General features: G+C 34.4%; 1 protein-coding gene across 1 annotated transcript in view; it reads left to right on the top strand.

Moving 5' to 3' along the window:
- jph1a (junctophilin 1a) overlaps nt 1–15,765 on the top strand; it is a 92,421-nt gene that overhangs the window by 69,344 nt on the left and 7,312 nt on the right. Inside the window, exons 4-5 of the mRNA XM_056451098.1 lie at nt 2,585–3,297; nt 7,886–7,982. Coding sequence (XP_056307073.1) covers nt 2,585–3,297; nt 7,886–7,966 — 794 coding nt within the window. The 3' untranslated portion in view covers nt 7,967–7,982. The remainder of the gene's footprint in view (nt 1–2,584; nt 3,298–7,885; nt 7,983–15,765) is intronic.

Below are 15,765 nucleotides of genomic sequence, written 5' to 3'. Positions count from 1 at the left end.
AAGCTACAAAAGTGAATCTTAAAGGTACAAAAGTGAACCCTAAATGTACTATAGTCCAGCTGTATGGTACAAAAGTGTACCTTTATAAAAGGTACCAACCCAGAGACAGATTTTGTACCTTTATTTCTGAGAGTGTAGAAAAGTTCTAATGCTCAGTGTGATCAATCAATTGAAGTCGTACGTAGTAGTAATTATTAGGGGGGGGGGGGGTTATTTTAAACTTTTTCACCTGCATTGTCTACAACAAATAGCTGGTAGAGACTTCAAGGAGCTTTTTCATGGATTTGTGACATCAGCAAGTCAAGTCATGTCAAAGTCAGCTTCATAGTCAATTCAAGCACATGTACAGGACATACAGAGAATCAATATTGAGTTACTCTCATATAATATTTATACAGAAAGGAGAATTTTAAAAAGAAATTACAATAAATACAGTTGCACATATAATAAAATCTACAAATATAAGTCTATGTAAAAATTAATCTGTATAAAATATAAGTAAAAAATAAAAATTTGTAAACAACACAATAAAGGGCAAATTGCAAGGAGTGCAGATCCAAAACAGTATATAGTGCAAAAAGCTTGTAAATATAATAAATATGATAAAGTGACAGTGTCTTAATAATAAGCAGGAGGTAGAATGAGGTAACTAGCAGTCCAATGTTACACAACCCTAAATCTACATAAACTCCACCTCTAGACACTACATTTCCTTCAAAGTGCATTCGTCGATCAGTCTGAATACAGGACAGCTGACCAATCAGAGCCAATTGAGTATTTATGAAGATTTGGCCTCAGAACCACAAAATCAAAAGAGTTTTTTTTGTTTGTTTTTTTGACAGCCGAAACAGTAGTTTAGAATAAGGGTAAAATATCTGAAAAGTAAGAACAGTTATCTTCAGCTAGTTCATAATTGGTCATACGAGAGTGTCTTGTGTAAATGACAGGAGATTGTGTGTCCGACTAGTGAACGGTGCAGAGAATGTCAGGAACTCAAGACAAGAGTTGAGATCAAACAGAAAAAAAACAAACTATAAAGCAGGAACAGATACTTTAAGCCTTTTAAACGTTAAGAATGGCCCCTCGCTCTTTGAAGCCGGTCATTGTGGATGCCAGAGATGTCAAGTCAATTAAACTGCAGTTAAATAGTTTAGGCTTAAGCTAGTTGGAGCCGTGTGATTTTCTCTGAAAGCTCTATTATGCAAACTCAGCATTGCATCACTTGTTTAGTTGTGCTGTGACCATCTGAACTGTTTCAAAGGTTCATTGATTCAGATTGAATAGAACATTTTTTATTTATTGGTTGACTGATTACATTAAGTTTTTGGGGTTATTTGGAATCAGAATGATCCTCTGCAAAACAATTCACTTGCTAAACAAGCTTACAAGCTCAAGTTCATTAGCTGCCTTGAAAGTGTGTCAACTCAACTTAGAGAGATTCTTTGTTTCAACATAATGAGTTGAGTTTTAGATAAATACAGTGAATCCGGAAAGTATTCAAAGTGCTTCACTTTTTTCACACATTTTTTAAGTTACAGCTTTATTCCAAAATGGATTAAATTAATTTATTTCCTCAAAATTCTACACACAATACCCCTTAATGACAATGTGAAATTGTTTCAAATTTATTAAAAATAAAAAAGCTGAAAAATCACATGTACATAAGTATTCACAACCTTTGCTCAATACTATGTTGATGCACTTTTGGCAGCAATTACAGCCTCAAGTCTTTTTGAATATGATGCCACAAGCTTGGCACACACTGTCTTTGGGAATTTTTGCCCATTCCTCTTTGCATTCCTCTTTTACCTCTCAAGCTCTATCAGGTTGGATGGGAAGCGATGGTGTACAGCCATTTTCAGATCTCTCCAGAGATGTTCATTAGGATTTAGATCTGGCCTCTGGCTGGGCCACTCAAGAACATTCACTGAATTGTTGTGAAGCCTCTCCATTGATATTTTGGCCGTGTGCTTTGGTTCATTGTCCTGCTGGAAGATTACCTGAACTTGCCAGAATTATTAGCCCCCTTTTAATTTTTTTTTCTTTTTAAAATATTTCCCATATTATGTTTAACAGAGCAAGGAAACTTTCACAGTATGTCTGATAATATTTTTTCTTCTGGAGAAAGTTTACATTTTTTAAAAACCATTTTAAGGTCAGAATTATTAGCCCCTGTAAGCTATATTTTTTCGATAGTCTACAGAACAAACCATATTATTTACTGTCATCATGGCAAAGATAAAATAAATCAGTTATTAGAAAATGAGTTATTAAAACTAGTATGTTTAGACATGTGTTTTGTTAAACAGAAATTGGGGAAAAAATAAACAGAGGGGCTAATAATTCTGACTTCAACTGTACATATCAAAACTCAAATCATTTCAAATGAATCACACCATATTTCATACACACCTTACATTGACAAATTTCTTTATTGACTTTTTTTGTATTAAAAATATTAACTGTTATAAAATACCTAAAAATAATGCCTTGCTTTACTTTTTAACAGAAAAGTCCTTTAATTACAGTAACAAATTATTTTTTAACTAATTACACTTAACACTGTGTATGATTTTTCTGGCAGGACTGGAATACATCAAGCAGAAGTTCAGTGAGCCGGTGGAGGAGATTAAAGAAGAAGAAGCACCCAAAGAAGAGGAGAAGAAGTCTTCAGGTAGCCCTTTCTACCGGCGCGGGACGACTCCGAGCCACTCTCCAGCCCAAAGCCCGACCCCGTCCCCTCCCCGCACCTCTCAGAAAAGCCAAGCGCAGAACCCCAGCATTAGCCGCAAGATCAGCAAAGACAACAGCGGCACGGCCCGCAAGATCAGCAGAGACAGCACTTCTGTAGCCCGCAAGATCAGCAAAGAAGAGAGAGCCTCCATTGTGGCCGAAATCACCAAAGTATCTGTCCCTTCTCCTTCTCTTCCTCCTCCTCCTCCTCCTGCAGTCCAGACCATTAAGCTGCAGGATGTCCCGCCTACAAAGCCTCCCAAAGCACTTGAACCCGTGGCCAAACCTGCGGGCACAGGTAACGGGCAGCTTCATACTGCCTATCACAGTTATTATGTGAAGCCGGTGAAGCAGTTGCCTCCACCAGAGGAACCCGAAGATGAGGAGCCAGAAATCACGCAGTCCAGTCTTGCCAGGATGCCTCCACCTCCCAAAACGCTCAATACACCCACTCCCAAACCAGAGGCCAAGATCAGGAAACAAGAGTCTATTAAACCAAAGAGCTTAGCTGACACCAAGAAGGCTAGTTTGGACCTGGTTAATGAAGCAACGGTGGAAGAATCTGTAAGTTATTCTGACACTCATAAATGCATACAGGTCCATTTGAATGGACTGGTGATGCACCCAGCAGGCACACAACATCATAAGATGTTAATATTAGGTTAGATTTAGGTCTGGATGTCAGGTGACCAAAATTCAATTATCCTGCATCTAAGGTCAGCGTCATTTTGACATCCAATAATGACGTCAAATTACGTTGATATTTGGTTAATTTTAGGTTGTGTTGGAAAGTGACCAAAATCCAACATCTGATAGATGTCATAGGAGTAACGTCCACACAGCGTCAAGGTGTAACATGATTAGACATTGATATTTGGTTGATTTTAGGAAAAATTTGGTTGATTTTTTGTTGGAAAGTGACCAAAATCCCACGTTTGATAGATGTCACAGATTTAGGCCCTGTTTACGCTAATACGTTTAGTTTTAAACGCATAAGTTTTGCTACGGTTACGCCATCCTTCCACACTACGCTGGAGTTTTCGAGCACCAAAAACGAAGCTTTTTGAAAACGCTGAAGATACCTTTTTCATTTTAAAACACTGCTGCTGTCTCAGTGTGGATGGGGGAAAACGTTGACCTCTGAAAACAAAGGTGGGGCTGCAGACATTCGCCTACTCAATATTAAGTAGCCTAAACCAAATTCAGTCTTGCATCCTTTCCTTGCAAGTTCAGACTTCACAAGTTTGATATGAAAAACAAACTCTTGAGGACACTTCAGGTAAATCTTCAAACGGGAAAAGTGTACTGTATAACCTCTTTCAATCACCCTGGCTACGCTGTTTCACTTTCTTAACAATAAAATGAAAATTTGACATGAGGAACTGCCTATTTTCATTTTGATATTAGCAACTTAACATACACCAAAAATGTTGAGGCGTCGTGTAGCTGCAAATTTATATGATCGTCATCTTCACTGTTTGCATATTCATAAAAAAACAAAGCCTATAAAATAAATTACTTCATCCTTTCATTTTCATAGAAAATATGAAACATACCCTCTCTTTTGCTGAATATCAGTTTTAATAATCAATAATGGCCATTATAAAAGTATAACGTACAATAACTTATTGTATAGCGATTTTACAATGTAGATTGTGTCAAAGCAGCTTCACATAAAAGGTCATAGTAAATTGGAACAGTGTAGTTCAGCTTGTAGTGTTTAAGTTCAGTTCAGTTTAGCTCAGTTCAGTGTGGTTTAAAAATCACTACTGAGAGTCCAAAAACTGAAGAGCAAATCCAACGATGCGCAGCTCTACCGATCCCAAACCATGCAAGCCAGTGGCGACAGCGGAGAGGGAAAAAAACTTCACTAATTGGCGAAAGTGAAGAAAAAAACCTTGAGAGAAACCAGACTCAGTTGGGCACGACCATTTTAATTTCTCTGCTGGCCAAACGTCTTGTGCAGAGCTGCAGTCTCAGCGGCGGAGGCTGGAAGCTGGCCTCAGCGAAGACTCGTCTGTCCCTGGATGAGTAATATAAAAAATGGACAAATATAGAAAATAAAAGCAAGCAATCAGTCAATGTGCAGAATCAGTGCACGTGGTTACATTACTATATTAACTTATCTTTGCGCTCAGCCAAAACACGTTACTTGAGAACAAATATTAAATTCAAAAGACCAAAGTCAGGGAATATGTCCTTAGAAAGAGACAACAAGATGAATTAAATATCACGTTTAACAAATATAGTGAGATTAGATCCTTGATGAACAGTCCGACGCGCACAGCTCTCATTGCCGCAGTGCATGCCAGAGTGTGTGTGTGGTCACGTGATGTGCGTTTTCAGCAGTGTAGTGTGGACGTAGAGTGAAACGCCAGTGTGGACGCGGTTAATTTTTATTCTAAAAGCCATTTTAAAACTAAAACGTATTAGTGTAACAGGGGCCTTAGGTCGATTTTTAGATTGGACATTGAACATTGGAACCCGATTTTCATTTCCAAACAAAATCCAACATCCCCACGACATTGTACAATGTCAATATGATGTCATGTTGACGTCCTGTGCCTGCAGGGATGATACACACAAAAAAGGTTTAGCATATCAATGTTAATTTTGACAGCAAAGTTTGATTTAGTTTTAGTCTTAGTCTTTTGACTAAAATTATATCGTAATTTTAGTCATGATTTAGTCTTCTAAATCATTTTTGTTTTAGTTGACTAAATTTCATACGATTTTAGTCAACTAAATCTACTCGAGAATATAAGTATATTTAATATGAAATAAATATTGTATACATTTATGTATACAAACTATTCTAACTTAAAATTAAATAAAACAGTCTGATTAAAATATGGAATATAGCTTTTCCATTGAACACCAAAAATTAGATATGCATTTATTTGTAAATGTTTGTTTGTATCATAAGTATAATTGTGTCGTCAATTAATCCACATGTAAGAACATTAGTCCACTGAAAATGCAGAACTGTGCAATTATTTAGCAAACCCCTTATTTTAATGTGATAAACTACACGTCTATTTAACCAGTCTGTTGAACAGTTTTACGCTATTAAATCTTTAAAAGCGCTTAAGATAGTTTAAATCCCCTTTGCAATGTCCATTATAGCAAGCTTTACTGTTTTAGTTGCTGTTACGGTAGATGCAGGTACAAAGCTATAGCACTGAGTAAATAAGTAATGACACATGACTGGCAAATGATAATGTGTTATCTTGTAAAATGTGCACTCATGTGTCCCATGGCTGTGTTAACTCACATAGAGGAATTCTTAAGTGAAGATGTACGTAAAAAATAAAAGTGCGCTTCATTTCAAGCAAGTTTCGTCCTGAATAAAACAGTTTTTGTGGTAGAGGTACACTGTAAATGGCTTCTGTCATGACGATCGCTGCACACGCAGACAGCACATGAACCTAGCGCTAGTTAGCAGATTAGCTAAATTGTAGCCGCAGCTAAAATGAAACACGTGAGGAAACAACTCCTCACAAAAAATGAATGCCATGATCATATGAATTTAAGACTGACCAATTTAATAATTTTTAATGTTCAATCTAACTGAGTGAATTCTCTAAAGGTCAGCGAGAGGCTATACTGTTTCAGTTAAGCAAAAGCACACACACAGGTCAATACGAAAGATCAGAGTTTATCTTTGCTGAATTTCGGGATGATTTCCTAGCATGCTGATGCCACTTTAGAGTTGTTGTTTTTATCAGCTGTTTTCTCCCCATACGGTTTACAGTCTTCGACAAGATGTGCATCTGAATAAAAACAAAACAAAGTAAATATGTAAGTAACAAGTTTCAGATTCGTAAAAAATTTAGACAGTGCTCTCTAGTGGATTTGTTATCTGAAACAGGCAGCAAAATCTCCCCGGAGTCAATAAAAAAGATCAGAGTTTATCTTTGCTGAATTTCGGGATGATTTCCTAGCATGCTGATGCCACTTTAGAGTTGTTGTTTTTATCAGCTGTTTTCTCCCCATACCGTTTACGGTCTTCGACAAGATGTGCATCTGAATAAAAAAACAAAACAAAGTAAATATGTAAGTAACAAATTTCAGATTTGTAAAAAATGTAGACAGTGCCCTCTAGTGGATTTGTTATCTGAAACATGCTGCAAAACCTACCCGGAGCAACATATTTCATTTTTTCGAACAAAATGTAGGCTGAGGCACATATTTCCAGTGAGCCTGGGATGGCTGGTCAATATGGTACAAAAAAGGAAAACATATTTTTCACAATACCTCTGCAGTTGATTAGACTAGATTCAAATGTTTTTACAGAATAACTTCAAAATAACAGATATGAATAAAACTGTGAGGTCTGGTTTATGTGCGTTCTTCTAAAATAAAGATTTATGAATTAATTTTGAGAAAACAGCCTTTAGGTGGCATTTTCCGCTGTGGCGACCTCTGAAATAGAGACCAAGCCGAAGGAAATTTAAAGAATGAATGAATGACTGAAAATAATAGTTTTTATAAGTATGTTTTAAAATTTAAATAAAGACATAAAATGATAAAGAGCTATAAAATAAACACTTATACATCTTATTTGGATGTTTCCTTTCTATTAGACCAAAAAAAAAGCCAGACATTTAGCACACACACACACACACAAACTGTTTTCGCTTGCAATCTTCCTTTAAAATCATTTGTATTGAACACATTTTGTTGTCAACATATTTCTTGACAAATTCTTTATGAAGATATATCACTTGTAAAATATACATTGGCCTTTTCCCCATAATATAATTTTACTGGTATGCACAAACTCCTGTTGCTGAAAAAACGGATAGCTTTTTTACCTGAAAGTGAAAGTTTATTCAAGTAAAAGTAACCTATTTTATTTTAAAACAATTTCAGAGTAATGCACAAATCTTAAAAACAAAAATATCAAAAACAAAAAATGTTTTGTGTTTTAGATTTGGGTTTTTAATCAAATTCAATAATTCATTCCAGTGGATTAATACAGGCTCTTAAAAATTTCATGATATATAAATATGTAAGTGACAGTGATATTATATATTATATGTAGTATTATATATTTAGATCGTGAATGTATTATAAGGTGTATGTGTCTCATTTGCACTGTTTTATGGATTGTTGCTATAATTGACACATCGTGTATTTTTTTACCCAGGGTCCTAACTCAATTCTGGTTGCCATGGTGATGCTTTTGAATATTGGATTGGCAATCATTTTTGTCCATTTCCTGACATGAAACACTACCATCTCAAGTAAGTTTGTGTGTGTGTGTGTGTGTGTGTGTGCGTGCGTGCGTGCGTGTGTGCATGCGTGCGTGCATGTGTGTGTGTGTGTGTGTGTGCAAAATATTTCTGTAATAAAAGTCTGATTCTGGCACTGTCATGTTATGGGAAGTAGTTTTGATATTTGATTTATAACCTCAACAGGTATCTATTTTCATGTTACTAGTACTTATTTTTTTAGATACTTATTCTTTAGATCAGAGATGCCCAAAGTAGGGCCTGCGGGCCAAAGTTGGCCCATTGTAGCCTTTGATTTGGTCCACCATCCTATCTGAGAAGAGAGTGAGAATGATAGAGAGGGTTGGGGGGGGGGGGGGGTTATTGCTAAGCAGAAAAAGCAAACTGAAAATAAATGCTTCAATTAAATGTTGTAAATGAATCTGAGTTTTTAGAATGAAAATCAGAGGTCTCAAAGTTCCGGCCTGCCCTCCTCCTCCCTCCAGCCCCCAACTGACCTCAAAGATATAATGAGATTGAACCCCCCTAAACAAATGTTTTTGAATCACTATCATTATTGTGCTGTCGTGTATAGCCATTTGTGGTTTTGACGTTTAAAGTATGCTCTATATTATATTGCATTTCAGTTTTACTTTCGTTTTTTCTCAGCATGTGGTCGAGAGTAACGCACAAGCATATTATTTCTGTGGCTGATTTAAATGTTAATAAATGTACATAAGTGCTATATTTTGTAAATATTTAAAGGTCTTTGGATTATTATCTGTAATTTGTTAAATAAACCCCTTTTTATGGCTTACACGTTATGCTGCTGGTGTAACAAATATGATAATTTTGCTAATATTCGATTCAAATGGTCTCATTTAATAGATTTTGCTCATATGCCTATTGAGATTTCTTATAAAACTATGTACATTTTACTGCTGGTTGAATATTGAGCGTGTTAAAGTACATGGGGATATATACTTTCCCCTTCTTTGTTGAAGGTTTACAATAAAAGAAAGATACTCAGAAGAACAATTGGCAGTAAAGTCAGTAAAGTTACCCAGATTCTGCTCTTCTTGTGCCATCTGTTAAACCAGGGGTCACCAAACTTGTTCCTGGAGGGCCGGTGTGCTGCAGATTTTAGCTCCAACCCTAATCAAACACACCTGAACAAGCTAGTCAAGGTCTTACTAGGTATACTTGAAACACCCAGGCAGATGTGTTGAGGCAAGTTAGAGCTAAACCCTGCAGGCACACCGGCCCTCCTGGACCGAGATTGGTGACCCCTGTGTTAAATATTTGGTAAAGCAAGAATTGGTTGGGATAGAATAATAATATTTATTATTATCATTATAACTATTTAATTGTCAAAATGCTCATTTAAACAGCCACAGATATATTTCAGCAGTTGTGTGAAGCAAAAAACATGCTGATTTGCATTGGTGACAGGTAATGTATGAAATATAAAAATCACGTCTGATGTCCTAGATGCATCAATTACATCTCTTATTGTTTCTTGTGCTTGAATGATAAAACAGCCCTCATATTACTTGTCAGTCACTGAAATGGCCTCCCGCCAATTTGAGTTTGAGACCCCTCATCTAGTAAATACTAGATTACACATTGCAATATTTTTTTTATTGTGCGATATATATTGCAATATGAATACAATTTCACTAGATGAGCTGAATAAATGTTTGTAAAGAATCTATAATTTTAGACTGACTGAGAGGATAAGATAAGAAGGCATAAAATATAATAATCTACAAGCATAGATAAATTCAATAAAAGAAAAATATTCCAATTAAATAATCAGCATTTTATTGTTTTCCGAAGAGTCCGAATGTATTCAGGTATAAAATCATTGAATAATCAAATGTAAAATGATACTGCATACTCTTCGTTTTATAAACAATTCCATAAAATTAATTGTTATTAATTTGTCAAAGTTACAAACCATACATTATCTTATGCCTGAAGGCTTTTAAAACCCTCACACAGTCACAGGCCTAAAAAAAACACTTGCAAATTGATAAATTATAATCCAGACACAACATTGCACATACTTGCGATGCAACTATTGCGAATAATCACATTGCAATATCAATGCTGAAGTGATATATTATGCAGCCCTAGTAAATACTGTACTCGACAAAAAGAGGACTACACAGAAGATATCAGCGAGTAAATCAAGGCAAAAACTAGTGTAACTCAATTCTGTTATCAATGAGATTGTTTTACTGTAATAAGTTCATTATAAAATGTAAACAATATACTGTATTAGTTCATATAAAGCTATGATTTCTAGTTATTTTTAGATATTATTAAATAAATTAGGAAATTACTCATAGCAACTATAATTACCTTTGGCCTACTAACCTCAATCAAGTTTGGTTTTTGGCCCTTCATAAGAAAAAGTTTGGGCACCCCTGCTTTAGATACTAGTGCTTTTTTAAAATATACTAGTGCTTACTCAGTAGATACTAGTACTCATCCATTAGATACAAGTACCTATTAAATAGATAGTAGTACTTATGTATTTTTAATGAATCTAATGAATAGGTACTTGTACATAATGGAAAAGATACTAGTATCTAAAAAGTAAGTACTAGTAAAATTAAAATAGATTCTGGTATGGGTTATAAATGAAAAAATCAAAATGGCTGGCCATAACATGTTGCTTAGTAGGGCTGCACAATAGATTATTCCAGCATTAATATCGCAATGTTCATATCCGCAATAGTTGCAGGATGTACGATGTTGAGTTTACAATTTTTTTTTCTCAGATATGTTTTTTAAAGCCTGTGACTGTAAGATTTAAAACTAATTTAAAACATTTGGGAACAAGAAATGATAAAGTTTGGCGCTTAACAAGTCTAGACAGTGTTACTTTAGATTTGATCATTGAATTTCTTAATCGCAACATTGTAATATTGCACCAAAAACCATAAACGGTGTCCGCGAGGTCTGAAAAAGTATTAAAAATGTATTATTCATTTTAGAGAAATTTAGGGCCATTAAAAAGTATTAAATGCTTTTGTGCAAGATATTAAATTTTGTATGATTTTTTTATTCTACAATGTATAGTTGTATGCTAAAGTTTGCCTGAATTTTATCTGAATATTGTGGTCTTGTGTAGTTTATGAAATGGATAAAACCCTGGAGTTCTATATGCGCCAATTAGCATTTTTATTCAGTATATGAATAATGTTTTAGTGTAGGATTAGTTTCTTACAATCAGTATTTAGTAAATTTAGTATTTTGTACAATAAATATGTCTTAACATGTATATCTTATAAAAGGTCTTAAAAGTTACTGAATTTCACTCTCTGACAGCATGAAGTCAGAATTATTATCCCCCCTTTGATTTTTTTTCTTTTTTAAATATTTGCCAAATTATGTTTAACAGAGCAAGGAAATTTTTACAGTATTTTCTATATTTTTTCTTCTGGAGAAAGTCTTATTTATTTTGTTTCGGCAAAATCATCCCAATCAATGTAAAGTTGTGAATTCTTCCCAAACAGTTCCTTTAGTCATATTCTAAATTATTATTATATTATGATAATAAAAAATATCGCAATGTCAGTTTTTTTCCCCAATATTGTGCAGCCAATAATATTATATAACTTTCCCTTCTTATATATAACTATAAGAATATAACTTTTTTTTATTCCATGTATAGCAGGATAAGTTGTGACAGCTAAATTACAGCAAAAAAAATATTTCACAAAATGTGGTGGATTATGTCAACTGAAATTATTACAACTTAAATAAAAATGTGACATTTAACCTGACCTTTTTTTACTCTTCAGTCTCCAGTTCAGATCTACCTTATCATGTAGTTTGTAATATTCATAATTTTCACTAAACAAGAGCTTATTTTTATTGAAATTTGGTGACATTTGGATGGAGTTCACAAAAAGCCCTGTTTACACCTGGTTTTAGATGAATTTTGACTAGATCTGCATTACTGTACACTCTCGAAAAAATGGTACAAAGTTGTACCAAAGAAGGTACAAACCCTTGTCACTGGTGCAGTACTGGGGCAGAAACAAATTTGTACCACTGCAGTTTGTACCTTTAAGGACATGATTTGTACCATGGGAAACCAAAATGTACCTTTGGTTTTTAAGATCTGCAGATACAATATTGTACCTTCATCAAAGGTACAAATCTGATCCATGAAGGGGCCACTACAGTGACAAGACACTTAACAGTGTCAAATGTGTTCCTTCAAGAACTATTTAAAGGCATTTTGCTATATCCAAAATGTGTCGATTTATTTTCAGTAAATATGAAACATCAACTACATTTTTAAACAATGTTTTTTAAAAAAAGTTTCTTTTTGTGTAAATGCACCTTTTTTTATTTACACTCTCAGAAATAAAGGTGCACGAGCTGTCACTGGGGTGGTACCTTTTCAAAAGGTACACAGTTGTACTTGAAGGGTCCATATTGGTACCTCAAAAGTATATACAGTATTAGTACCTACAAATTTTAAGAGGAACACTTTTGTACTTTTTAGGTACTAATATATACCCTTGAGGTATTAATATGGACCTTTTAGGTACAAATTTGTACCTCTTGAAAAGGTACCACCCCAGTGACAGCTCACATACCTTTATTTCTGAGAGTTTACAATAAAGAATAAAAAATACTTTAACATCAATCAAAAGATCGATTTTTACTAAACATTTCACAACACTTTTTACAAAACTTTTACAGAAATACATTCTCCCATGTACAATCTAAAACTTTTTTTTCTCCAATTTTCACACAATACCTTTGTAATCACTTAAAAGTTCATTTAATTTACTTAATTTTGAAATAGAAATAGAATTATGCAAAAGTATTGTAACGAGATATTCACAATGTCTGATTAGTTTTACAATACTAAAACGTCTGCAGAACACTGCATATGCAAGACTTTTGCCAGCTCACGTGTAAAGTGAAGAGCAAATGCCAAAAGGTGCGGATATCAATAATGAAAATGTATTTATCAGAAAATGCTTACTAAATGTTTATTAAAAATGTCTTAAATGTTTAGTTTACAATAGTTTTGTTTTAATAGTTGTTTTGTATAATAGAAATTAATAACAATTAATGTTCATGAGTTTCTTTAAACAATTACTTTTAAATGATGATTCATGTTTTAATATGAAAATTATTCATCACTTTGCCTTTTCAGTAATATTTATTTTCATTGATATTGTATTAAAGGAGTTCTTCAACACTTTTGTACCTTTTATATGAAAATAATTGTGCACCTTCATTTCAGTAGTACCATAAAAGGTACAGAACAATATCATAAGAGGTCTTTCCCATAGGGTATACTTTTTACAAAGGTGCAAAACAGTTCCCTAAGGAACATTATTTGTACCAACGTGTTCCTTTTTTTCTGAGAGTGTAGATGAGAGAAACACATTCCTGTTTAGACCTGTTTGTCTCTTTCGTCCACTTTTGACCACTTTCCTGATTGCTTTGAGGGGATTATTATAAGGGCAGCTGTTTGTCTGAGCTTTTCCAGATGTTTCGATCAAATATTGCTGAAAAAAAGGTCACACAAGTTGCAAAAAAGGAAAGGAGAAGGGAAAATGAAATGGAGAGCAGCCGTGTTCATTCCTTCTCTGACAGACACAAAACTATGCTGAACCTTGTGGATTTGTTGTTTGCCTTTAACTGTACTATTTCAGGCTGCTTTTAATTATTTCGCATTTACACATCTGTGAAAACAACCAAAAAAGATGTATGCATATGCCAGGCCTGTATTTGGTGCTGTCACCTTGTTAGTAAACAGTATCTGTAGGAAAGTGAAGATGTACACTCACCGGCCACTTTATTGGGTACACCTTACTAGTACAGGGTTGGACCTGCTTTTGCCTTTAGAACTGCAGGTACTGGAAATATTCCTCAGAGATTTTAGTCCATATTGACATTATAGCATCACGCAGTTGATCCACATACCAAAGGTGCTCTGTTGGATTGAGATCTGGTGAGTGTGGAGGCCATTTAAGTACAGCAAACTCATTTTCATGTTCAAGAAACCAGTCTGAGATGATTCGTGCTTTATGACATGGCACGTTATCCTGCTGGAAGTAGCTGGATATTTTCTCTTTTTCAGACCATTCTCTGTAAATTGTAGAGATGGTTGTGCGTGAAAATCTCAGTAGATCAGCAGTTTCTGAAATACTCAGACCAGCCCGTCAGGCATCAACAACCATGCCACATTTAAAGTCATTTAAATCACCTTTCTTCCCCATTCTGATGTTCAGTTTGAACTGCAGCAGATCGTCTTGACCATGTCTACATGCCTTAATGCATTGAGTTGCTGACATGTGGTTGGCTGATTAGAAATTTGCATTTAAGAGCAGTGGGACAGGTGTACCTAATAAAGTGACCGGTGAGTGTAGGTGCTAATGTCTGTGTAGAAATTGCTGTGATGCAAGATGTGTAATTGCGTTTCCGGTTTGGTTGTAATGTGTAAATGAGTAAAAGTAAATTCCACTCTTTGCTGATGAAGCGTTAGCAAACACTTGAGCAACAACACTACCAAAGACTCCGCCATTGTAGTGTGTTTGCACTTGCATTTAATCTACACCTCCCTAAACACATACCATGCATACGCGCGATGTCATTGTTTTCGGGTGTCTAGACAACAATGGCGACATTTTCAAAAGCATTTCCTTTGAAACCTATTTTCAAATTTGGTTATTTTCAAAAAAAGTTGTTGTCAAACAGGCAAAATATATAAAAGGTTTACAGTTTTTGCATTAAAATGTTATTGTGTTAACATCGCTTAGAATGAAAACACTCCTCTATGCTGCACTGTAAAAAATGGCTACTGCTTTAAATGTTTAAGATGAATCAAATTAACTTTATAAATCACTTCAACTTACATCAGTTAAACAGACTTAGAACATCAAGTTGAAATTTGCATTACTTAAAACATTAAGTTGATTAATCTATTAAAATAAGTTTGAGCAACATAAAAACATATGTTATCATTACTTTTTGATCATATTTTTTACAGTGTGCCATTTTTACTGCATTTTGGAAAAACAGTCTCCGTCTACACTGTAAAAAAAAACATCTGTTAACAGTTTCTGTATTTTGTGATTCACAAGTGTTTTTCATTTATTTACGATTGTGAAGTGCAATATAGGAGTTTGAACTCTGCTCTGTCAACGTTTGGTGTTGAAAATGTAACCCTTTGACTTTTATTGACATTTTAGTAGTTTGAAATATAATGTAAAAACTATATATTTTTTGTTTAATAGATGTCTAATAGACATCTAAATGTAGACAGCTTGGCTAAAACAAGGCTAAACTTGGGCTGTCAGTGAAAATCTAATAGCCATCTAAGAATAGTTCAAAACTAGACTAGTCATCAAATAAACAGATTAGACAGACTTTACATGTGTAGTCATTCATTTCTGTTTATTTGGTGACTAGTCTAGTTTTGGGCTATTCTTAGACGTCTATTAGATTTTCACTGACAGCCCAAATTTAGCCTTGTTTTAGCCAAGACGGCTATGTTTAGACATCTATTAGACATCTAAAAGACATCTTTTACAAACCAAAAAATGCTTGCTGGGAAGTCTGTAATAAATCTGAACATGTCCTGGCAGTTTATTACAAGGTTTTTGCACAATACACTAAACCAACCGAGACGATATATCATTTTAAAGTGTTAAAATGTTCATAAAAGTCACTTTTTCAACTTTTTAGGGTTAAAAGTTGTTGAAAGAAAGATCAGGGTCTCACAATGCAATTCAAAAGCATAAATAAACAAGGCAAAATAAATAAATAAATA

This window comes from Danio aesculapii, chromosome 24 (genome assembly GCF_903798145.1).
Source record: "Danio aesculapii chromosome 24, fDanAes4.1, whole genome shotgun sequence".
NCBI classification, from domain to species: Eukaryota; Metazoa; Chordata; class Actinopteri; order Cypriniformes; family Danionidae; genus Danio; species Danio aesculapii.
Note: the sequence above shows the minus strand (reverse complement) of the source record. Positions and strands in the feature narration are given on the sequence as shown.